The sequence below is a fragment of the Manacus vitellinus genome, unplaced genomic scaffold (genome assembly GCF_001715985.3).
Source record: "Manacus vitellinus isolate BGI_N305 unplaced genomic scaffold, ASM171598v3 scaffold_4_pilon, whole genome shotgun sequence".
Taxonomy (NCBI): domain Eukaryota; kingdom Metazoa; phylum Chordata; class Aves; order Passeriformes; family Pipridae; genus Manacus; species Manacus vitellinus.
Window position 1 is genome coordinate 2,918,545 of NW_021940604.1, and position 24,705 is coordinate 2,943,249.

The window sequence follows — 24,705 nt, forward strand, 5'->3', positions numbered from 1 at the left end:
CACCACGCGATGCCGCGCCGAGCACGTGCGAAGGAACACAGCCTCGACAAACAACCACGACGAGCACGCCTGTAATGGTGGCCGGGTAGCGAACGCAGCGGACCAGGCCGCTCGTTCTCCAGCCGGCGGGACGGGAGGAGCGGAGCCTTGCCCCGCGCCCGGCGACCCTCGGGGCGGCCCCCACGAGCGGGAGCCGGGCATCGCCCCGCCCGGGCCGCCTAGCGGAGGCCATCGCCACGGCCTCGCACGGCCCCCCGCACGGCAGGCGGGCGCGGGGCGGGTACCGCGGGAGGGCTCCCTCGCTCACTCTTACTCCTCTTCCAGAGCTCGGACCGGTCGGCGACAGCCGGCAGCAGCTGCGACTCCACCACCTTCTTCCGGCCCCCTTCCTCTCCGCGCCGCCCGACCCCCACCCCGGGCCCTGCCCGCCACCTCCCCCTCCTGCCGCCGGCAATTTTTGAAGGCAAATCCGGCTGCGTCACTTCCAGCCCGGCGAGGCCGGGGGTGAAGGTCTGCCCGGCCGGGGGGGGCAAGAAGTCGGTGTCTGAGCATTATTAGTGACAACGATGAACCAGTTTGGTTTTAAACTTTAAGGAAGGGGGGGAAAGGGAGAAAAAAAGAAACACAATCAGGCGGAGAGAAACAAAGCAGGAAGAAAAAGAGTAACTGCATTGGCCGGGAATCGAACCCGGGCCTCCCGCGTGGCAGGCGAGAATTCTACCACTGAACCACCAATGCTGTTTGTGCTGGTGATCGTGCATTCGTCACTCGAAACTCACCAGAGCGGACTTGCCCGCCCCAGCGCACCCGGCTGATATCCCGCGGCGGTGGGTGGAGAGGCTTCACTCATCTATCCCCTTTCTATAACTCACAAATGCGGGCTTTGCCGAGTGAACGGCACGCACCAACTTTTGTTCGCATGTTCCTTGTCTGTGACTCGTCTCTACCTCTTCACACTCTTAATAGAGGGTGTTGTTTCGGGGAAGAAAACGCGTCCGACGGTGCTGAGAAGAGCCAGCTGCCGAGCTGAGTAAGACCAGGAAACTGCCCTTGAGTGTCCCTGATGGAGCAGTACCTCACCTGTCTAAATAGACTCAGCTGCTTAGCAACAAATAGGATCTAAAGGTTGGGCACAATGCAGCAGGTTTGTGACAGTTCTTCAGGGTGAACTCAAGACCCACAACATTATGTCGTTCTTTAATTAATTATATCACATCCATTCTTACTCTTCTTGCTCTTGTATTTTTACCCGTTCTTAAACTGACAATTTTAGTCTATCCCTTTAACGAGTGTCCGAGTTTAAAACAATTTCTGCATTACTTTAGCTATAAAGGCAGAGAAAGATGTTGATGAGTTTCTAAAATTCGAAGTGCTACTGTATCACATCACTTGGTTGAGGAGAGCGGGAAGGATTTCCCTCCTCCTCTTTGTATGTGGCTAATAAATGAAAAATGTGCTGTACTTCCACATCCCTCCTCCCCAACATAGAAGAATTAGGATATAATGTAGTCTTCTGCAATAACACACTGGTTTCTCCACTAGCACTCTGAGATGTGCAATTAAAGAATGGGATTTTCTCAAGGACAATTTCCCCTCCTAACACAGATGAAAGCTGTGATATGTTGTCATTCTCTCAAGGAATAGCTTTATGATACATAATGTATGTATAATAATAACAATAATTAATAATTAAAAATATTTACTTATTTTGATGAAAAAGGCAGCAGAGGACACAGAAAAAGCTCCAATAAATTGAACTCCTGAACATCAAAATGTATACTTTTGAGAACAGGTTACAAACATGAGGTGACTGCCAAGTACAAGAGCATCTCTACTGTTACACTTTGCACCATTTTATTGTTAGACGGTAAAGCTGCTGCAGCATAAAAGGGACTTGTGGAAGACGGATGTGAAGAAGGAAAGAACAGAAATGCATTTGGGCAACTAGTGTTTGCATTTCATATCTGCTTAGCCAAATCAAGAATTTGATTTTCACTTCTTATAAAGATTCATTGTGGTTTTTATTACTCCAGCAAGTGTTCCGCTACAGAAACTGATTCTGAGAAAACAGTTTCTAAAACTCAGGAAAGTCACTGACTACCAGTAGGCGATAATTCAGTTAGGCTGTTCACAAGTGCTGGAATTCTTTCTCTAGTAACTTTTAAGAAGGGTCAATGCAACCATTCACTCACATCCTGTCCCCTAGGTGAAACACACATGCTGTATGTTAAGTCAACAGAGGCAAAGAAGTCTCAGCTTCTCAACTACCGGGCATAGACTGACAAACTGGAAACCTGTCACTCTTGGACAAAGGGTACAGATGCTCCAGTGTACCTACTAGAAAAGCAACCAGAAAAGATGCCCTTTCTTTTCATATGAACATCAGGGGACTTGGAGATTATGCTCCAAGCCAGCACCCTGTAACCCTCTAAGACCCAAACATCCCAAGTAAGCATTCAGAGATCACACGTAGCTGGACTACAGGTATGTAGAGATCTAGCAAAAGGGGATGCCCATGTCACGACCGAGACAGGTAAAGAACACTCAAAAGAGCATTGAATAACTTACTAGGGCCATGAGATAATGCAAGTTTGTTAAGTTTACCTGCCAGGCACAGCATAAAAGAACGATTTGCATGAACAGAATTGTGCGGTGGTCTATGTATTTAATTGGAGAATCCAAAAGAACTGACAGTCTTATAATACAAAAAAGACATTATATATATATACATATACACACATGGAATATGTCTATATATATCTATATAGATATATATAAATCAGTAAACTTGAATAGTGCCTTTCTCATGAGCATCTTAAGGCATTCAAACATTTTACTATGACATTGAACCAATTTATCATCTTTTTGCTTTGGCTGAAATAAAGCAAACAGATTAAAGGTCTGATCTGAAACACCGATGACATCTGAAACATAAGCCTAACTCTATCTTCAGTGACAGCATCATCATCTAAGAACGCACCCACTGCACTGCCTGTTAGCTGAATAATATTAAAAGGAGTCTAAATAAACCATTCCCACTCACAGCCTTGCAACAGCAGAAGATAAGTCAGTCTCAAAGAGACTTTCTAGCTATATATTCTATAGACTTCTATTACAAATCAAGGATAGAAAAGATACAGCAAGAGGGCCTGCCCGAGGATAGAATGCCACTGAATATCAAATAGTATTTACAGTACAGTTATAGGATTATAGAACATTTTATAAATACAATTAATATGTATACAAGGGCACATAAAAGAGAATCTGGTTTTCATGCTTTACAAAGTGAAAGCAACCTGAACTAAAACTTACTGCAGAATTCCACAGCTGCTGGGTAGGAGCCTCTCTTCTTCACTGCCTGCACAAACCAATCCCCATCATAGGTCACCAGTGAAAACACCCATGTTTTAAGCAGCAGCTACGAAGAATCTCTATAATAGACTCTGAATCTATGTATGAAACGTGAAGTTTCAAAACATGGGTAAGGCAGAGAATGTTAGAGAGTTGTGACAACATTTACGTGTAACTAATTTTCTCAGTGAACATGGATTGTAACAAACCGTATTTTTTTGCAAGGAAATACATAATACTGCAGCATCTAGGTGGCAAAATTCAAACAACATATATTACAACTTCTAACACATGATGTTAGGAAATGCCAGAAGTATCTACCAAATTCTAAAGATATGAGCTTTTCATGTATTTGTTTAAAAAGGCAAAATAATATTTAAGATTTCAGTACTTGCAGGTGTCCTTGAAAGAATTAATGATGTCTTTTAAAAAAAGCAATTGGGTTTGCTTGTATAGAACAATGGTGCCATTACAGGACCCTTTTTTATATATTTTTAAAATTTATTTTTAAATTGGTTGAAGACCAGTAATAGTATTAAACAGGAATATACCATAGTACAGTGCAGGCAGAGGAGAAATATACTTTAAGAGTCAATTTAATGAAGAATTGACATTATTTTCTCTGCACACTTCAAAAATGGTGAGGCAAGCTTGATTAAATTACCTTTAACCAGTAATATATTACACTTTACTCTAAGACAAGTAGACCAGTTTTACTGGGATACTTACTATGAAGGAGGGTAATCTTTAAAGTTTATTTACAAGAAAAGCAATCTTTTTTACATAATATATAAAATGGAGTAGTTACACACTGCAGCCATTTTATAATATTTAAGCTAAATGAAATGAATCTTAAAAGCTATTCTATTTCAACAGCTGTGGAAAAGGCAGACAGAACAGGAATTGTTTTATTAAACTGCAAACTCATTTTCATTATAGAAAGTAACTTACTACTTGTTTGAGAAAACAACTTCTCATAACCACCTTCTAACAATTATACGCACTTCACAGTAGAGGAGTGAACTTCCACAAACATTTTCTCCTGTGACCAAGTATGTTTAAGAAGTTTCCTCGCTGCCAACTGCTGCAGTTCAGACCTTCCTCAGTTAAGCCAATATGAATCATTTATGGACCACACTAGAAACTGGATGGTTCAAATGAACACGCAAGAAAGGAAACTCCAAATGCTAAACACCACACAGTTTTTTCACTGATCCAGTATTTAGGACAGCACTATAGACAGTTGCACTGGCACAAAGAGAGACACTGCACTGGAGCACACAAAGAGAACAAACTGGCCAGAAATAAACAAACCAGCTTGGTGAGAAAAGTAAGCTATAACTTGTGTTTGCTGCAAGAATAGCTGTGAACACCAATTTCACGATGTTTAGATAGTTGCAATGCCAGTGCAATGGCACAAGTAGTAATTTAAAAAAGCAGTAATCGTTACAGGCATGTTATGAGATTATCCATTGGAATTCAATTCCAAGGAGGAGGAAATGTTTTAAAAGACATGAAGTTTACTAAAAATAGTGCATTTTCTTTACCACTGTGTTAACTTTAGGAGAAAGAAGGAGAGAGATAAAATCATAATTCTTTCTGCCTCTCACCTGTAACTCCCATCTAGTCTCCGGGAGGCTGCTTAGGGGGATGCTCCTGTCTGTACTCCCAGTCACCTCAACAGCCTCAGTACCCTCCCACCATGAGACCCAAGGGGATACCTGATCAGCTGCTGCCAGAAATTATGGAAGAGTAACGCAGAAGGCAGCAGACACAGCTCTAAGTTCCTAATTCTGTTCTGAACTGGGCTGTGACAGACCATCGATACTGTACTGATGGCTCAGATAGGCTGGTGCACGGTGCTTCTCCTTACTGTCTCTGTGACCAGGAGGAAAACTATTCCAGCCAAGTGAAACGGGTCTCCGCAACAACAGCCTCAAAAGCCATAATCCTTTTCCATTACTATCTCAAACTTATAATAAAGACACTAGTCTAAAATTTATTTTTCAAACTAAAAATTCCAACTCAAGCAGCACTGTACACACTTTACAGTTTGGCTGTAGTCAGAAAATTAAACTAGATTTCAGAAAGTGTTTTTTCTAAAGCTTCTTTTCCTCTTCTATCTATAGGATAACTGATGACAGGAGACAATCAAGTTGTTTCTGAGTGAGCAGTTCTGCTTTGAGAGTACCAGTCAAATGCTACTTTGTTACTAATGTCAAATCCAATTACTATTTAATAAAATACTAGTTTTAATGCTTTATCATCTTACAACCATCCTATAGCCGAGACTGACACTTTCTTATTTCAAAGCTGAGAACTAGGCCACTTAAACAGTAGCTGGAAATGTTTCACCAGATAGATGGCTCAGTTTTTCCAACACTGTGAATAATTAGGTTAAATACAGTGAGAAGTGACAGTACAGCAGCCTTTTTTTTTCCTCTTCAGAAATGTATCAGAGAGCTTTATTAGTAAAGTAGGTTTTATATTTGGTCAATGCATGGAAAAACTGTCATTAAAAATTCTGAAGCAGAGAACTGTTTTCTAAAATTATTCAATATATGTACAAATAGATACCAGGCATCATCTTAGGGAGGGAAAAAAAAAAGTCACTATTTCCTATTTTGAGTACTTAGAGTACAGAGAACCAATAACAAAATTCAAGTGATATTTTTTTCACCTAACATCAAATATCTTCTAAATTAAACAATTAACATCACTGGAATAAATTAATGTTTGAGGATTTCTCTGTATTTGGGGGAAACAAAATGTACTGACAGGGAAGGAGAAGACATAATTTTTTTAGTGTTTCCAAAAAAGTGTGCATGTATTTACCGTAGCAATCTTCTTTCACGTCTCTTAAAACAGACTTTTCAAAAGGTATAGCTGCAAAATTGATTATTTACTTTTTGATCTTTATTCCTCTACTAAACATAAACCAGATCACGGCTCTGAACTCCTCTACCTGCCTGTTCATCATCATCATCATCCTCATCTGACTGCTGTTCTGAGTTTTGGGAACTACCATACTCGTACTCAATGGGCTTTGGATTGTTGTATGGGTAGCCATTGTCATCAAAAAACCTTCGGAAGGTGAACTCATAAAAAGCATGTTCAGGATGTTTTCCATTTTTGTACCACCCGTTAAGGGTATCATTTCTGTTCCCCTCCTTATCATCGTCACTCCACAATTTATCTGGATCAACTGGATCAAAGTTTGATGTGTCTGTAGGATGAGCAATTTTGGGAATGTAGAAAGCAGACTGTCGCCGTAGATCGCTTGAAAAATCAATTGTTTTAAAAAATGGATGAGCTTTTATTTCATCTGCACCGTTTTTGCCTAAACGATCTTCTGGCCCTCGGCACAGTTTAATAATAAGGTCGGAGGCCTCTGGAGTCAGTTTAGCCTGAGGTGGAATATGAAGTGCAGTTTGCCAGTTGATAACCTTAAAAACAAAAAGAGGTATTATTTATTTATAAATTCATAAAAAGGAAAAAACAGATTAAAACAACAAAACAAACAGCCACAAAGAAATCATTCAACATGTCTAAGGGTTTTCACACTAGAGAGGAAAACATGGAGCTGCTCTTTCAGAAACACGAGGAATATTTTGTCTGGAAATCTAGCATAATCCAAATCTAAATTAGAGTCTGGCATGGGATGCCCCTGGTATAAAACAGTGAAGATCCCGTAAAATCCAGCACCTGGAACCTAAGATTAGGCACATGGCTCACAATCTTAAAAAGAAGGTGAGGCACATGAATTTTGAGTTAGATGATGCACTGTAAAATTAATGGATTTAAAGTTAAAAAAAAATAAATCAATACTACACTACATTTAAGCCAACTAATATCTTGCAAGCTGAATGCAATCTTGCAAAAATGACACCTGCAGAAGATTGACCTGATGCTTTCTCTGAAACAGCTGGGGCTCAGGAAGGAAAGAACCAATGGCTCCAAGCTGCCAGTAACTGAGCAAGCACAACCATCTGCTATTCGTCCACCTTTCCATGCCAAGCACCTGCAGGTACATCACCAAAGGAAATCCTCTGCAGGTAAGCAGGCATGGAAGCCAAGTATGGGAAAAGAACACTGAGACACAGGAGAAGAGGAAGAGAAGAGGAAGAGAAGAGAAGAGGAAGAGAAGAGGAAGAGAAGAGGAAGAGAAGAGGAAGAGAAGAGGAAGAGAAGAGGAAGAAAAGAGGAAGAAAAGAGGAGAGGAGTGGAAATAATAACTGGAATAGATACAAGAAGTGAAATGTGGTTTTTAGTTGGCATGTTTACTATACCGAGATAAAAGATGCAAACATGATCCCTTTACAAAGGAAGTGCACCTCCACAGTAACATAAAGTTATTAATCTAGTTAGTTTATAATATGCTTGGATAGGCAGCACTCTCAAACATCACCTTTGTTTCCAATACAAATTAGAAAGCTCATGTAAATTTCAAGCCTGCCTTTTCAGACTGTTAGTACCAGAATTTTAAAGTTACCTTCATTTGTGTTTCCAGTGGGGTTTGTGCCAGGAATGGAGGCTGCCCCACTAGCATCTCAAAGAGAATTACTCCAACACTCCACCAGTCACACAACTGTGTGTAACCTGAAATAAAGTTCAAATGAAGTAGTCAAAGCCTCAGTATAATTTTAATCTTGGATTTCTAGGAGTACAAAATTTCACAGGAGAACTCTATTCAACACTTTTAAAGATTTCCATATTAACAACTATTTTCTTTTTTTGTTAAACTATTATATACTTGGGAAAAGCGGCAGTGTAAGAAAGGTGAAGCAAGATATCTGAGTATCAGTTACTTTGCAGCACGATTACAGTACAGAAGTACAGTACAGTACAGTTACCTGTTCGTAACAACACTTCTGGAGCGATGTAGTTGGGTGTGCCAACAAGGGAATGGGCCAGGCAGCGCTGGTGCTGACGGGCAGCCCTGCGCTCCAGCGGCTTCAGCCGATCTCCGCACCTGCAGTTCGCTGGGTCACCCCATTCATTGCTGAAATCCATGCTGTCCTGTCGTGCATGATCACCTGTAATTGAGGGAGAAGGATGGCAAAATTGAGCATGAGTACTTTACTTCTTATCCAATATGAAATCTTCTTTATCTGTTAACATCCCTCGTTACACGACAGAATCTGTTTCAGTTTCAACACTTGAGTTACAACAGTCATCAACACCTGGATGTTGACTTTTTGTTTATGATATAAAACACCAACTTTTGAGGACACTTTTTTTAAGCTTACTTTCGACACAACTAGAGAAAGTATCAAGTTTGATATAGTCTCAGTTTTTCCTTAACAAAACCACATTGGGGGTACAGGATGTATACTGTTCTTGTTCTTATGCAACCATAAACCAGCCAATATTTAAATCAGCAAAAAATAAAATCAGATTAAATCTTTTTCTTCTCACCAGAGACTGTGTAACAGTCTGGCCTAAGATACATGATATTTTGATAGAAACTAGTCAAAAGTAATTCAAAAATTGTTTCTGAAGTTATGTGGGTTTTTTTGAAAATTAAAAACAGGTTATCACAAAATCTGTATTTTACCACTCTCAGAACTGTGACTTTTTTTCCTCTTTCTTTTAGCTTTTGTTTTAAGTAATCAAGTGGGATTTTTAAAAGCCCACTGTAACCTAGTCAGAAATCAACAGGTTACACTAAAAGGAGTACCTGAGACACTCAGAACTTGGGGTAAGGTTTTCAAGAACAATTACATTTAAAACATCAGTCCCATCTTCAAAACAGAGTTGGGGCTGTTGCCTATGTAATTATCTCGCTACCTCTGTGATTTTCTCTCCAAATTTCAAAAGCCACTAATGGGAAAAACTTACAGCAGCATAGCTCATTCCTTCTCCCTTAAGGAATCACTGCTCACATTGGAACCCTCCCATACTAAATGTTGCTTTCTGTAATTTGTATGGTGTGCAGACGTATTGTAAGATGCGTTATTATTCAGAAAGGAAACAGCACAGTCATCTTTCTATTCAGTTATTATTTAATTCCTTACAAAGAAGATTTATATTTCTCTTACCGCTCTGGTAGTATTTTGAATCATGGGTCCATCGAAAACCTGTACAGAGCCCGAAGTCAGTCAATTTGATATGACCATCACGGTCTATCAAGATATTATCAGGTTTAATATCTCTGTGGATGAAGCCCATTTTATGAACACTTTCAACTGCGCAGGTCAGTTCTGCTGTGTAGAACCGTGCTAGATTTTCTGGAAAGACACCCATTCTAATCAGGAGACTCATCATATCACCTCCTGGAATGTAGTCCATTACAAAGTACAAATTGTCTTTATCTTGGAATGAATAGTACAGGCGAACCACCCATTCATTATCAGCTTCTGCGAGGATATCCCGCTCAGCTTTAACATGAGCAACTTGATTTCTAAGCAAGACATCTTTTTTCCTCAGAGTTTTTGTTGCATATAAAGCATTAGTATCCACTTTTCTTGCTAGGCAAACTTCTCCAAATGCACCAACTCCCAGGGTTTTAATTTTTACAAACATTGACTTGTCCATTTTAGCTCTTCTTAGTCGAATGTAATTAGATTCTTTCTGGCACAACATTTTCCTCATTTGATCTCGGGCTTCTGGTGACAATCCAACCTGTGCAGCAAACAGAATTATATCCGAAGAATTAACAGTACTTTTAATTCTTGATGGTCTTCTCATAACTACAAGACTTAGGCAAAGCAAACCAAATACTTAATACACAGCACAGGAAATAATACTTAAAGGGGTTTTGCTTTGTTTTAAACATTAGGATTCTATAAAAACATATAGGAGTGATAAAAGCCAAAACGTGATTATTTTCAACAGCAAAATGCATAAGGTGCCATGCACCAGAAGGTTCTTGAGAAGGGACTACATTCTTGAGGAGAGAAAGGGTAATTTACAAACCACTGATAAAAACTACTGTGAATATTATCAGAGTAACAGTGTGCATCAACTGCCTCCCTGATTCTCTTTGTAGAGCTAAAGGGAGCCAAGACACGCCTAGGAGCTGTAAGCTGCTGAGGGCTGATGCTGCCATGGGAAAGGCAGCCCCTCTCCAGACTAGCTAGAACAGAAGTCACTAAACTTCCTGACCATGCTGTGGAATTTCAATTGCAGGAGAGGACAGGCAACTCTCTCACTCTCATGCTTCCTTCTGTAGCTACACAAACCAGATCCACATGGCACTGTTTCCTACTATCCGCCCACACCAAGCCTGGGCCTCTGCTGCAAGCCTGGACCTGATCTTCTCTCTTATCACATAACCCAGCCCTTTCTAACAGGTCTTTGCTCACACTCTCACTCCTGCTCTCCACACCAACTAGTTGAGCAGAGCACTTTCTTTGAAGTGGCTCGCTCCTCCCCACAGTAGCTTTTCTTGGCTCCCATCTCTATACCTACCCCTATCTTGACTGAACATCCCTGGTGTTCTGGCCAACACCACCAACACTGTGACAGCTGAAACACTCACAGGCCACATGCAACTCATCACCTACAACGTGGAAACCCTTATCTGCAAGAACCACATTGAGCATTCTCAGTGTACTACAACCTGGGTGCCTCCTGGTGTATTTCTTCTGGTTTCAATTCCTTTGAAGTGCCATTCAATTTCAGTGCCATTTTTCTTGCTAAATTTCAGGGCCTGGAATCAGACTCTCTCTTCTTTTTTGTTTTAATGTCAGTAGAATCTGTCTTCAATTTTTTATATTCTTTTTTCCATGACACTTCCCCCCCAAAGCTTCATGTTCAATCTTTCTTTTGTTTTTTGACAGCGTTTTCTAAGTACTATATGCTCCCTTTCTCATAGGACCTCAATTATTTTATCTGCCTACCTGGCTTGAAATCACTATCCCACAGCAATGATTTCCAAGTTCAATCTAGGGTATATTCCCTTATTTTTTCATGGACATTCTGATCCTAAAATTGAACATGGCCAAATTGAATCCCTGCAAACATCACAACTGTAATCAAGCACTATTCTAAAAGTTTTCAATTTCTTATTGTCACAGCTTATTGATTCTTGATACCAAATCTTGTTGCTTCCATCTCCTTACTTAATGCTTCAAATGTTTGAGACACTGTCTGCAGAACACTACTCAGGACCACCATTAGGATTATGTAACTAGTTTAGGCCTGTATAAACTGTGTTAATAGATGACTTCTGCTTTGCCTAACTTACAATCTAACTTGAAACAAAGCATAATAGATTTGATTGAGAAAAAAGGTACGAGAAAAGATCAGTTAGGTATCACTCAGTATCTTAAAAATGCTTTCAAAAGTTACTATATGTCACCTATTAAAGAAAATACTGTTAAAACACATAAAATTTCTTGCAGGCATCAAATAAAAAATGGATCCAAAGAAGATGCAACTAGAAAAATGCACACAAAATGCTTGTCTACCCCAACAAACTGCCCAAGGAATATGAATTCAGTAAAATTTAAATGGGGAAAGCTGTCTCCATTTTGAGACAAAATTTTTTGTCAACATCAGATAGGCAGTAGTTAGGACTGGGTAGCAGTAGTTTAAATATTGGATGTGCAAAATAGACAATTTTTTTATTTGAAATAGGAAGTTGAACCTTTTTCAACACATTACTGCAGGAATATCTGGGCACTGTCTTCCAGGACAGAAACATCTCAAGTTTTCTGTGAATGAACATGCTTAAAGCCCATTTCAACACATAAGGAAGAATTTTTTGAAGACTTACAAAAATGTCAAGAAGACAACTGAAGACCTGACCCTGTTAAAAGTTCAGACGATGACGAGTCACCTTCTCAAGGCCCATCTGAAACCTGAAGTCTGCTTCAGTACAGACTCACTTGCACACAAAGTGAACCTCAATGATCAGTTACAAAATTAGCAAAGAATATAACCTAGATGGCAACAAAACCCCATGAGGAGACTCAATACAGTAATTAATCACTGCAAGACATACAAATAAGAGTCTCCAAAACCCTTGTAGCTTACTTTCTACTGCCTATTCTCTAGCTGTTGCGTTCTAACAGTTTTATTGTAGAGACCAACCCAAGTACTGCAATTTGTCATCTCTTCCCTCAACCCATCTTCATGTTTTCCTGTCATCCACTAAACCAAATATTAATTACAAATTCATTGCTCTCTGCATTGCTGCATTTTCTCTAAAACACTCCTCAGCTTCAGCATTCACCAAAAATTAAGCAACTTCACCAGCTGCACAAACTCTTCTGTGCATACATCTCCAGTTATTTCTAGACAATGACGGACAGAAGAGCTTCCTGAATTGCTCTGTATCATCACGCAGTTTGCTTTCATTTTAGTCCCTTTTCATCTTGCTGTGCTTTAAAAGATGACTTAAGTTGCTCTCTGCAGCAGAGACATCTAGCATAATTCTTGGCCAGATTCACGGATTTAAATTAAATATTTCTGAGACTGCTCCATTCAATTCCCTAGGGAACCTGAAAGCACAGAAATATGCCACCTGTGCTAGAAATACAACCTTCTGTGAAGGTAGGTATTTCCATAGGGATGCATTTGGGGGTTTTTTTTCCTTTCAAAAATTCCTACCAAAGGGAAGAAAAGAAGGGATTCAGTACTTGCTTAATTTTAAACTTTCTGAAAATAGATAACGAGCTAGTTTCCCTTTCTCCTTCTCATGAACATCCAAAATACACTTCACTGTTTTGGGATTCTTCTCCTAAAAAAGTAGAGGTCTGCTGCAGCACAATAGCCCATTTCCCACCCTTCAGCCTGTAATTAAACATCCCAGCTTTAAATCTAGCATAAATACTATAAATTGCATTTCATATAAGAAAATACATTTACTAGGGTGCTTTAAATGCATATGAAAAGTTATATCAGTGCTTTCATATAAGTAATACTTATTCTTATACAGAACACAACACAGTAAGAAGGGAAAGTGAAGTTTGCAAATCAACATTAATTATAATCTTACTTTTAAGTACTCAAAAATAGCCAAAATGAATTCATGCTTAATTTTGATGCAGGATTGCATGCAAAGCCCTCTAAAAAGGAATCATGCTATTCTTAATAAACACTGTTGCTTCAGAATCTTACTTGTCTACACAGGGATGGAGGCTACAGAGTTCAGGAAAGCTTCCCACACCTTAACAGTTTAAATCAGCTGTTAGTGGAAGTGAAAAAGGAAAGAGAGAAGACTAAGAATAAAGATCTAGTAAGAGTTTCAGGATGAAATCTTGCTAACATTTACATATTCACGATTAAGCAAACACAAAAGACTGAAGCTTAAAGTAAGAATTTTCAAAATAGTAAGAAAATACATTTAAAAAACAGCATGTCAAGAAAGTGGTGTAAGCCAAATACATATTCTGATAGAATAAATTAAAAAGTACATCATACTTATGTCAAACTTTCAACTGCAATTGTTAAGAAATATTTATGTGACATCTCAATTTTATCTTTCTGCAAATCTTAGTTTCACTGCGTCTCACTATTTGCTCTTTTGAAATGACATCAGCTCCAGTTTTTACCCTTTTGATTTGTTTTAACCGAACACTGAAATACTAGAACTAGATGACCGACTCCAGGCAGGTACAACATTTTACATGCTTTTGTTGATGTCCGTTGTTTTATTACCCCATTCAATTGCCTCTTGTTTAAACAGATGCATTTACAGCCTGGATTATAAAATAATCAGGCAAAAGATACCATGTCTTTTTCATTTAAAAAAAATTAACTTTTAAAAAATGATTTTTTTATTTTAACTTAAAAAAACTATCACTACTGGAAACAAACAGTAGAATGTAAAAAATATCACTGTTTGGGTAACTATATAAATGCACTAACCGGCTTACCACTTGTCCCTGCTTTGCTTGTACCTGTAGTGCTTATTTAAAAAAAAAAGTATTTTTGAAAATCATTAAAATATTGCATATAACTAAGAAATCAGGATTAAATAGAACTCATAACAGAAAGCTATGAGCCATGTATCTCATGAATCTCATGAATCTCCCTTCATGTAACAATTATTTTGCTTCTGCTGCCTTACTGTACACAGGCCAGATAAACTACATTTAGACATGCAAAAAACTTACTTAAGCACTGAAGAACTTGCCATATCTCAAATAAAAAAATTAAAAATAGACTTCAATACCACAATTTACCACAATATTCTATTTATCTATACTATTTAAACATTCTACAATTAAGATATATATCTTAAAATCAATGTAGGAACAATTCTAGTCACAGATTTAGAAAGAAGGAAGAGTTTACCCGCATCATTTCATTCTCTAGTTGTTTTTTCCGATGCAAACGCTGCTGGTGTGACTTGAGTATATTCTCCACATGCTGCTCCATGAAGAATTTAAAGGCTTGAGGGGAATAACTTTTGATGCGAGACTCTCTTCTTTCTTCATCTTTCTTGTTTTTTCTAACAGGAACAGGTGATGTTGTGATTTGTTTCTTTTCTTTATCTGTTGAATCAACACATTCGTAATTCTTTTCATTCTCATCCTCCCTGGATAAAAGAGGTGGCTCCTCCTTGTTGAGCTTGGGTCCTGCCTCATACAGATTGACAGAAGGATTCTGATGTAGCAAGTGTTTAGGGTAAGGTGGTGGGGGACCCTGGTAATTTGGAGCCTCCACAACAGGAGCCATAACTCCCATATTTGTAGATGGGCTCTCAGAGAAGGGAATGGTCTGCACAGTTTGCATGGGCTGTGGCATCCAGGAAGGGTGAGTGGGTGCCAGGGCAGTCTGCAGCTCTGGTTTTAACACACGCATGCTTTTCACTGGTTGCTGGATGGGGGCTGGTGTTATGGCTGTTACTGTTGTGGCCGAAGGCTGAGAGCTGCCAGAGTGACTTTGCCTATTGCCATGATGGTTGTTGAAAGAATTTGACCGCACGGGAACATTGGGTTGCCATGCAGGCATGTCGTGCCCATTGCCAGGTGATGACTGCGGCTGCACAGGGGAAGGCTGTGACCAGGAGGTGGGTATTCCAGCTACATTTGTGTTGTAAAGTTCCATGTTGTGGCTATTTCTGTTTGGCACCATCATCGCCTGAGGAAGATTCCCATTGGTGTACGCTGAAGGAGGAGCAGATCCTCCTGCCTGCATCTGTAGTGCTGTGGGACTCTGCCTGTTAGCTGAATTCATGGGGTATGGAGGTGGCTGGCGACTCACCGAATTCCCAGACACCACATTCTGGTGAACTATGAATTCTGCCTGACAATTGCCATTTTGCATTCCAGCTCTTCCTGACGGAAAACTAAATTTGCTGTTGGCAGAAGTCTGCATGATTATTGGTTGCCTGCCAATGGGGACAGCACTCATGCCCCTCTGACTCTGCGTGGATGAATTCATAGGTGGAGGATTCATAGGTGGAGGTGGATAACCATCCTGCCACGCTCCTGGTGGCACTGGAGAAATACGGGAGATCACATATTCCATGTTTCCAGAGTACCTCTTTGTTTGAGAATTTGGTTCCCAGGAAGGAGGTGGAGGAGTAGTTCCCCTTGGAGGGGGTGTCTGCCCTCGAGGAGGTGGAGGAGGAGGAGTGACACTCCTTATCTGTGGTAGAGGTGGGGGATTCACTCTTTGTCCATTGCCAGGATGAGCCTGAGCAAATGCCGCAATGCCAGACCCAGATAATGGCCTTCCTACATCAGGCTGAGAACTGGGACTTTCTGAGCGATAAACTACACCTTCTCCCAGGGAAGGGCCGTGCCGCTGAGGAACCAGGGACTCCTTAGAACCCTTCCAGCTCTGCTTGCGGTTAACTGATTGCTGAACAGCCCCTGCTTTCACAACAAGAAAACACAGCATTTATATTATTAGAAATTATTTACATTTACCGCTTTGAAAATTTTGCTCTTCTGCATTAATTGCTACAGAAAAAGGACATGAAACCTCTGACACAACATAAGCCACCGTACTTCACATGAAAAATTCTGTCTGTCTAGTAATACACATCACGGTATGGTAATATGCTCAGTAGACATGTAAGAGCAAAAAATGCGTTGAAACTACAGTATCAGAGTCTTTAGAAATAATTTGTCTGAAAATGCATTTTGCTTCAGTAAAAATGCAAATTTTAATTGAACAAATGGTAGTATGCAAAATTATTAGGTACACAATGTATTTTTAATCTTGTGTACAAGAAACCCTCATAAGAACGTTCAGCACAAGTGCAAAAAAAAGTAATGGCTCGGAAAAATATGTTTAGTTACATTGCTATCCCTTCCAGTTTAATGTTTACAAGACATTTAGTGTTCTTAAACTAAAATGTAAGTGAATGCTGTAAAATCAAGCAGCCTGCACCCTTGTGTGCATATAGTTCATCCAGACTTGTTATATTCCTTGCATGCAAAATTTAATTAAGTACTTTAATTTCAAAAGTTATGTCCTTATGAGTAAAAGTGTTGTAGACAGGCAAGAATTAAAACTGTAGGAAAGCAAAACTTAGAGAATAAAACTCTACTATCTATGTACTTCATAGATGTTATTTTGTGTCATATAAACAAAACAGTATGCAAGGAACTGATAGTGCAGGCACTCTTATTGTGCTTTTGCAATGTTAATACTTAGGTAAGTGTAAACACATACAGGACTGTAACTGCTGAAAGTCACTCTATCCTTAGTAAAAGAACATGTGAATTACTAAACCTTCGCAAGTAAAAATGAAAATTGTGTCTAAATGGTGGCATTTAGCTAGCAGCTTCACAGAAGCACCAACTAATCCTCTTAACAGACTAAATGACAATGACACCGCTCTTTGCTACTCTTTGACTACTAATTTTTCCTCATACCTATATTGTTAATTTAAAATCTAACTCAAGAGCCAGCAGCTCAGAACCCAACTTCAGTCAAATAAAAGTTCAGTATTTCTGCTGCATTTGAAAGTTACCCTTGCTTTAGGCCAAGATGTATAAAAATGTGCTTCCATCTTTAAAGAAAGCAATAATAGCAAGTGGCAAAATTCTGACTCTGTTACTAAAGCTATAGCCTGTCCTCTAACACTTTCAAAAACAAAAAGTCTGCCTTAAAAACCATACAAACAAAATCTGGAACCAAGCAGAAAATTAAGCAAATAGAACATCCTAAAATACAAATATTGTAGTCATATGTTATATAAATACACATATGTACACAAAAATACACATACATAGTGCTGTTGTGTGGATGAGTGTGTGAAGAGAGACAAAAAATTAAAATAAGAATTCAAGGCTCACCACTGATTTCTATATGACACTGAGAACAAAATACAGGCACTACATCAATGAGGGACAAAAAGTACTAAAATGAGATCTGAATGCCATTCCTTGTCTACACATAATAATAAAACCATGCAGTTATAAAAACAAATGTTTAAGAAATTCATGTCAAATGGATCTACCTTTTAGAAGAACTACATTATATGCTTAAAATGTGATTTTTAAAGGCAAAACTCCCTGTATCTCAGCATCTCTGTTGCACTGTGAGCACACAAAGGCAGAATTTACTATATTTTTTATCTAGAAGAATACACTCAGTGAGTTACTGAGTTACCATGGGGTAACACCTACCTGGGGGTTTCATACCTGCATTTACAGGTCTTGCTGCTGCTGCAACCATCTGCTCCCGACGAGGATCCTGGTAGCTCATTTTACTTATAAATTCAATGGCAGCTTCTATACTACGGTTGTTAGTTTGTCTAAGAGCTTGTACAACCATATCCTAAAGAGAAAATTATATACAAAAAATAATTTACAAGAAAATCACAAAAATTCATGGTTATTTAGCCAAACATCCTCCAGTAATTTTACCAAAGTACATAACCGATTTCTCTCAATCATTTTCAAACTAATTTTAAAATGTTTTCCCCACAACAGACTCTTCAAAATAGTCTGGATGTTCAGAAAAAAGTTAATGTGTTAAAGCACTGCAGTTTGATGTAAATCTTGTCATCTTGCTATTAGTACAACAGCTTGCTTATACAACAGCATTTATTACTGCTGTGCACTGCCCAGGTAACAGCTAATTACAGAATGGGCAGAGGACCCTTCCAGTCTAAGTTCCTGATGAAGACAATGTTATTGGCAGAAACTCTATTCTTTCTGTGGTAGATTTAGGCTCTGTGATCTTAGACATCCAAACACAAGTCCTGATCTGCTGGACAATCCCAGCTCAGTCAACATAAAATGTATTATGGACCAGTGGCTTTTCCACAGGTTTGAATGAGGTAAGGTCAAGCAACAGAGGCAGAATTCCAGAGATGGTACTGAATGGGATTTGTACAGCTGACCCAACAATTTTGAGACAAAGCCACAGCATAACTCCCTATAGCTAAGCACACTGACTTTAAAGATTTATGGCCATATTTTGTCATATCAAAGCACTTAGTACCAATCCCAAATTCAAACCCACATTTATACTTTCATTATGCCTGTGTACGCTTCTAACACTCAAACATACAAAATTACCTACAACTTTCAGAAACAGTAATTACATTCCGTAAACAAAACAGAACCTTAAAAAAGGATTTTAAAATAGAAAAACCTACACAATAAGGTTGTTTCAACCTTTACCAGCTGACCAGTTGATACTGTTGGAAAAATCAGATACAACTTTTGATCTCTTACCTCCTTCACAAGACAGTTATGTCTGCAACACTTTTACTATTATAGGCAAGACTATCTGTGGCAAGAAGTACATTTTCAGCACTGGTAAGCTATTTGATCATTGTGCAAATGGAAAGTTAAGTCGTCCAGGGTATTTAATTTTCAAATTGAATATATTTTTATAGGATACATCATTAATTTCTACCTATTTACTTTAATTTTTTTCTTAATCAGCTTCAAAACCAAATTTATTGTCTTTTTAGCCAAGTAATTCTACAATACAGAGACCCAAACCAGCAAGTTCACATCACTGGGCCATAAAGACTCACAGAACGTCAAAGTACAAAACCAGTAATATTTTAAGAGACAAAATTTTATTCCCTCTCCACTAACCAGAGGATCTGAGTAAGAGCCAAAGGATCTCTATCTCCTTTAGCTGAAGCATAAAAAACTTGGTCACCTATGTGACATGAAGTATTCAATGTCTTAAAAGAGTATCACCTTACACAGAACTTCTGAGGACTGAACTTGAATCATAATAAGCAGAAGAGATTACCAGCAAGCTATTTAGGATGTTGTTTAAAAAAAAAACCAAACAAACAAAATCCAAAGACCATGAACAGCATTCTACCTGAATTATTATACATATATATATAAAAAAAAATATATGTACAGACATACCTGATACTAATTGATATCTATCTGTTCCACTTTAACCCTGAATATTATCTACTACCTGAGGAATGGGGACAAAATAACCAGAATGTTTGTGACATTTAATATATTTTAAAAAGTAAAAGGTAAAATATAAATTCAATACATTTTGAAACTTTCCCACCAAGAAAAATGCTTTCTGACTTCAGCTGTATCTGTTCCTAATGCACACATGGATCAGTGCCATATGGGCTATTGTGGCAATGCAACTGTAGGTTAACACACGGCAGAAACGGCTCTCACTGGCACTCTGCCTGAAAAAAGCTCCATACAATCAAAAGTGTCACGGGAATTCTCAGTTCCATCCAAGAATAAAGGGCAGGAGCAAAAGGCTTCAAGATACAAAGGATCCAACAAAAATACAAACTTAAGATACCTTTCTGGGTTATTATCCAGCCACATACCACAAACTTCAGTTTGCAAAAATGACTGCAAGTTCAATCTGTAAAAATGGATCTAAGAACTGATCCACTTTGAAAAAACAAATGCACACCCCCCCACTGCTGTCCCAAAATCCGACAACAACAACAACAACAAAAAAGCAACCTCAGCAACAAACCAGAGAGCAGGCACAAATTATTGCAAAAATAATTTATCATTATGAAATCCTTCCATTCTTCCTGACACACTGTGTCCTGACTGGACTGTGCATTTGATCAAGCAAAAGGAACATGAAAAATCACTATCAACACTTGACACTGGGACATTGTTGAGGAAAAGCCAGTTCTTGAAGCAGCTCACTCTTGGTAGAGGTAGATCTTCTCTGTAAATACCAAAGCATCCCAGACAGCAGAACTCATGAGCTGGTCTCTACTGCAAGCAGTACACTCCTGTAAAGTTAATCCCTGTCTGGTACTGTGCCTTTTTCCTTTAGAAAGATGAGTGGTTTGCTAGGGTTTTTTTAATCTCCTTTTGTACCCAGGTTTACACAGAAGACATGAAAACAAGTGTGATTTACTTTGATATGCAAGTCCCAGTAAAAACAGAGGAACTATAAATGTATTCATTTTTTCTTCCTGGAAACCACATTTCAGATTAATTTCCAAAGTATTTGGTATTGCCTTTCAATTTAGAATGGTCATATTGCATCAATCTGTTTTAAATGAATGCAATCCAAAATTCCATTGAGTATCAGAGGCACAATCCATGTTCTAGAGAGTCCAGTCCTTTCTGACTATAATTATATAATTAAAACAACCTATCACATTAGAACAATCTGCACAAGATGCTTAAAAAAAAAAAACAACCAAGCCTCTCTAAATCCTTCTATTCCTCTTCTACATCCCCCACTATTACCAGTTTCATTCCCTAATCAGAAACCTATCAGATTTTGAAGCTCTTTTGCTTGTCAAGCTGTTCAAATATTCCCTGACCACCACCCCCCCTCCAACATACACTAATAGTTTATAGCTAGCAGAACACCAAATCTTCAAAATAAAACACTTCACCTCATCAAAGCCAGCAGCTTGTAAGTCTTGCAGCATTTGTCGATTAACTTCTGATGCTCCTTTGACAGCTGAGGTCGCTTCATTTGCAAAAGGCAGAAGTGAGTTTCTTATCTCCTGCAAAACTTTATGATATGTTACAAATTTGGGAGGATTTCGACCTTGTCTAGGATCTTCAGATAACATTTTGCCCATGCTGTGATCAGCTTTAGCAGCATCGGAGGGTTTAGGTAAATTCCTGAGGCTCTCTCGTATTTCCTGTAGCATTTGCTGGCTGCTGCCAGTATAGTTACTGGCAGGAAAAGTTTTAGGCCTCATTTGCCTATAGCCTTCTGGTTTCTCACTTCTCTTCATGAAAACATGTATATATGCAACCTCCACCAAGGACTTGCACACACCAGAATTCAAGGAAGACTGGCTGGTGTCAGAACTTGTGAAAGCAGTGGCTCTTCACTGTGAAACCTTGGTTCCTGTAGTGGTGGAGCTCATCACAACCCAAAACGGTATTTCTGCTAGCAAAACAAAACAAAAAAGAATCACATTATATATACAGCAGTAAAAAAAATTCACAATATAGCTTTGGTGGCAGTGAAATGTTCACATGTAGCACTTCCTTCACAGATACTAAAAGCCTGCTAAGCAAATTCTTCAGGCAGCCTTTTCTCAACCTAATTTACAAACTGTGTTGGACTTTTAGCAACAAACGTTTTAGGTGCCTTAAGTCTGAACAGTCCTGAACTGCAAAGGGCATGGACAAAGAGGAACTCCTCTGTATGGTGGACAAAGCTTTCAAGAGCAGATATGAACTGTTGCTGTGTGTGCTACCCCAGCACTGCTGCTTTGCCTCTGCTTTCCACTGTGTCCTGTCCCCATTTGTCACCTCTTCATCAACACCTTTATAGCCAAAAGTGCCAACTCTGCTATCCATTTAGCCAGGATATGGATCGAATACCCTTGCTGTTCAACAATTCTGACATCAAGCTCCACAAATAGATGGAGTACACCAGTAAGAGCACATAATTACAATGATTTTATCCATTCTTCAGCAGTCACATATGTAAAAAGTAAACACTTGCCTAGCTCACCACATGCGACTTTATGATTTCTTGTACCATCTGCCATTTAAATCTGTTTAAGGGTTCAGTTTTCTAGGGCTGTCATAGTCTCAGCTCGAGTCTCCTTGAATCAGGTTTTGTCAATAGTTTAAGTAATTTTAAAATTTATTTTACATAAGGGAAGATGAGAGCAGGGGAAGCAACAAAGCAAAATGAATCAAATTTTTTTACTGTAAAATTGTTTAACAATTTAAGCATCAAATTCACTTAGCATAGCTATGACATTTGGTAAGGGAAACAGAAATTTCTGCCAAAAGCCAAATAAAAAACGTTTGCATTTTGAAGGCACTGACTCATCAGGGAAAGAGCCCTGTGTCTGCAGAGAACTCAAATCTCTGCATTCAGGCTGGGCACTAGTTAGTACTGCAACTGCTATGGCAAAGGATAGAGCAACCAGAGTGGAACATTGAAGAAATTACAGAGCATTTGCCTCTTTAGAGTATCATGAAATAAAACCTTTTCAGTCTCTACTGCTTCACAGAGGAAGATCAGTTACTAAGATACTGCAAGATAAAAAAAATTAATATTTTAGCACTGTCTTTTCTTCAAAGGCAACTAAAATGGTAAAGCTCAACTCACACTTCAGCTTTACTATCATGCAATGTCTAACTAGCAACATTGAAACGTTCTTATTTTGTTTCTGTTTCTCAAAGTGTTAAAAAATTGCATTCCTTGTTTTCTGAAGGACTATTTTTGAGGATTCAGACATCTGCAAGCATCTTCTGTCTCTTAAAGAAGTACTGTGTTGATAAGTGCTTCTCATATTAGACATAAATTAAACAGTCTAATTAAAATCAATTATATTAGACATAAATTAATGAATTAATTTATTAAACATAAATTAGACATAAATTTACACAGTCTACAAAAAAAGTCACTCTTCATCCACGTTTCACTTCTATAATACTTGCACTGTCATAAAACAATCAATGATTCAGTGATTGAGGAAGAAAATGACAAGTTAATAGGAAGAAGAACCCGCAAACGACATAAATATTGTATAAATTAAAGATACATGCTACTGATATATAGATAAAACCTGAAAGCTGGGAAGTAATACATAAATGAGGACTGCAAAAAGAAACACAACGGACGCTCAATCCCATTCTCCTTTGAGAATCATTTAAGAAATAACAGAATTTCTCTTATAAAACTATCTAAATCTTAAGAGGTATAACTGCACCCACAAGCTTTCTTTGCCCTGTGATAGGTTTGACACCTTAAATGAGTGTAATGGGGTAGTTATACTATTTTTTCATATGGTCCAATACCATGTAATTCTTCAGTGCTCACCGAATAAGGACAAGATCATCAGACAAATCAGTTCAAATTCAGTCAGGAGTAATGACTACTCCACCACTGGCAGCATAATCTAGGCAAAAACACTTGGTATTGTGTTACACATACACCAGTGAGCAGCGGAAAAAAGTGTCCATACATGAGTTATTGCTTTTAACAAATTCCAAAGGCCCGGAATTTAAAAGAAAATAGCTGGTTTACACCTACATATTTTACATATTTATCTGGTATTTCAATATTCATTTATGATTACACCTCGGATAGCTGAGATAGTAAAATCTAATACTCCTAAGAGAAATCAAGGTTAAATTAACAGTACACGTAAACCATAAATCAGGAGCAGCCTTGGAAAATAAAGCTGCACTTTCATTTACATTTTTAGCAGCAGCATAGCTTTAGCAGTGTAAACCAGCCAGGCCACTTATCTCCCACCACTTACCACTGACAGCATAATTGTTTGTAAGGCCATATAGTGTGAACCAAGCTAAGGAACTTACCCAAATAAACAGTAACTTTTTTTGGTGGGTTGTTTCTTTTGGCAGCACTGATGGGTATCAGGAGTTAATGTGCATGTGAAACTAAGTCTTAATTCTCAGAAATCAAACTAAATTGGTCCTCCAGAAAGCAAGATTTACTACAGTTCACCTTGCTCTATATATGAACCTCAAAGTTCACAAGTCACCTCCTCTAATAGACATTTGCACATATTTTAAAGCAAGAAAGTGTTGACTGCTGAATAAGAAATGGATGCAGTTTTGTACTTCTAACTAGCAAACACCAACTGCATCCAAGGGAACTGATGTCTATTCCCCTTTGCAGTGTTGTGTCATTACATGATTTGTTTGTTAATGCTGATGTCTTTGCTGATGCAACTCTCCACTTCCCTAAAGGAGTTTAAAAATGATATCTTTAATTTATTTTCAAAATGTGGGGATAAAGCATTTTCTTCTACAGGTCAAACTGCAGGGAAAGAAAACCCAACTTGTTTTTTTTTACACTATAATCATTAAAGACTGGATTTAAAAACAAGTGTTTGAATGAAAACTCAGAAGCATTCAAGGCCAGGTTGGATGTGGCTTGGAGCAACCTGGTCTAGTGGGAGGCATCCCTGCCCGCAACAGCGGGATTGGAACTGGATGATCTCCAAGTTCGCTTCCAACCCAAACCATTTTATGATTCCTGAACGGTTGCAAACAACTGTCAGTG

At 38.6% G+C, this 24,705-nt stretch overlaps 1 protein-coding gene and 1 non-coding gene across 4 annotated transcripts; both read right to left on the reverse strand.

Moving 5' to 3' along the window:
- Positions 1-667: 667 nt before the first annotated feature.
- On the reverse strand, positions 668-738 carry TRNAG-GCC. Its single transcript has one exon. It is a non-coding gene; the product is annotated as a tRNA-Gly (tRNA).
- A 1,907-nt stretch (positions 739-2,645) lies between these two features.
- LATS1 (large tumor suppressor kinase 1) lies at positions 2,646-21,618 on the reverse strand. Of its 3 annotated transcripts, none has more exons than XM_018078162.2 (7): positions 21,089-21,618; positions 17,907-18,042; positions 14,599-16,124; positions 9,393-9,975; positions 8,205-8,387; positions 7,844-7,950; positions 2,646-6,797 (listed from the first exon to the last, which is right to left on the reverse strand). In XM_018078162.2, exons 1-7 carry the CDS (start codon positions 21,437-21,439, stop codon positions 6,279-6,281), a joined length of 3,405 nt encoding a protein of 1,134 aa, XP_017933651.1. In that variant the 5' UTR covers positions 21,440-21,618; the 3' UTR covers positions 2,646-6,278. The 3 variants fall into 3 exon arrangements, with proteins under 3 accessions (XP_017933651.1, XP_017933650.1, XP_008932942.1); XM_018078161.2 differs by having other exon boundaries at positions 14,599-16,127; positions 17,892-18,042; XM_008934694.3 differs by having other exon boundaries at positions 17,892-18,042; positions 21,089-21,617.
- Positions 21,619-24,705: the final 3,087 nt, after the last annotated feature.

What these genes read in the sequence shown, in the direction of transcription:
- LATS1 (XM_018078161.2), bottom strand. Translation starts at nt 21,439, where the DNA reads ATGAAGAGAAGTGAGAAACCAGAAGGCTATAGGCAAATGAGGCCTAAA. An exon ending in TGCAGGTATGAAACCCCCAG is followed by an intron (nt 16,128 to 17,891) that starts GTAGGTGTTACC and finishes TTGTTGTGAAAG; the next exon opens with CAGGGGCTGTTCAGCAATCA. An exon ending in AGAAGTGTTGTTACGAACAG is followed by an intron (nt 7,951 to 8,204) that starts GTAACTGTACTG and finishes ACTTTATTTCAG; the next exon opens with GTTACACACAGTTGTGTGAC.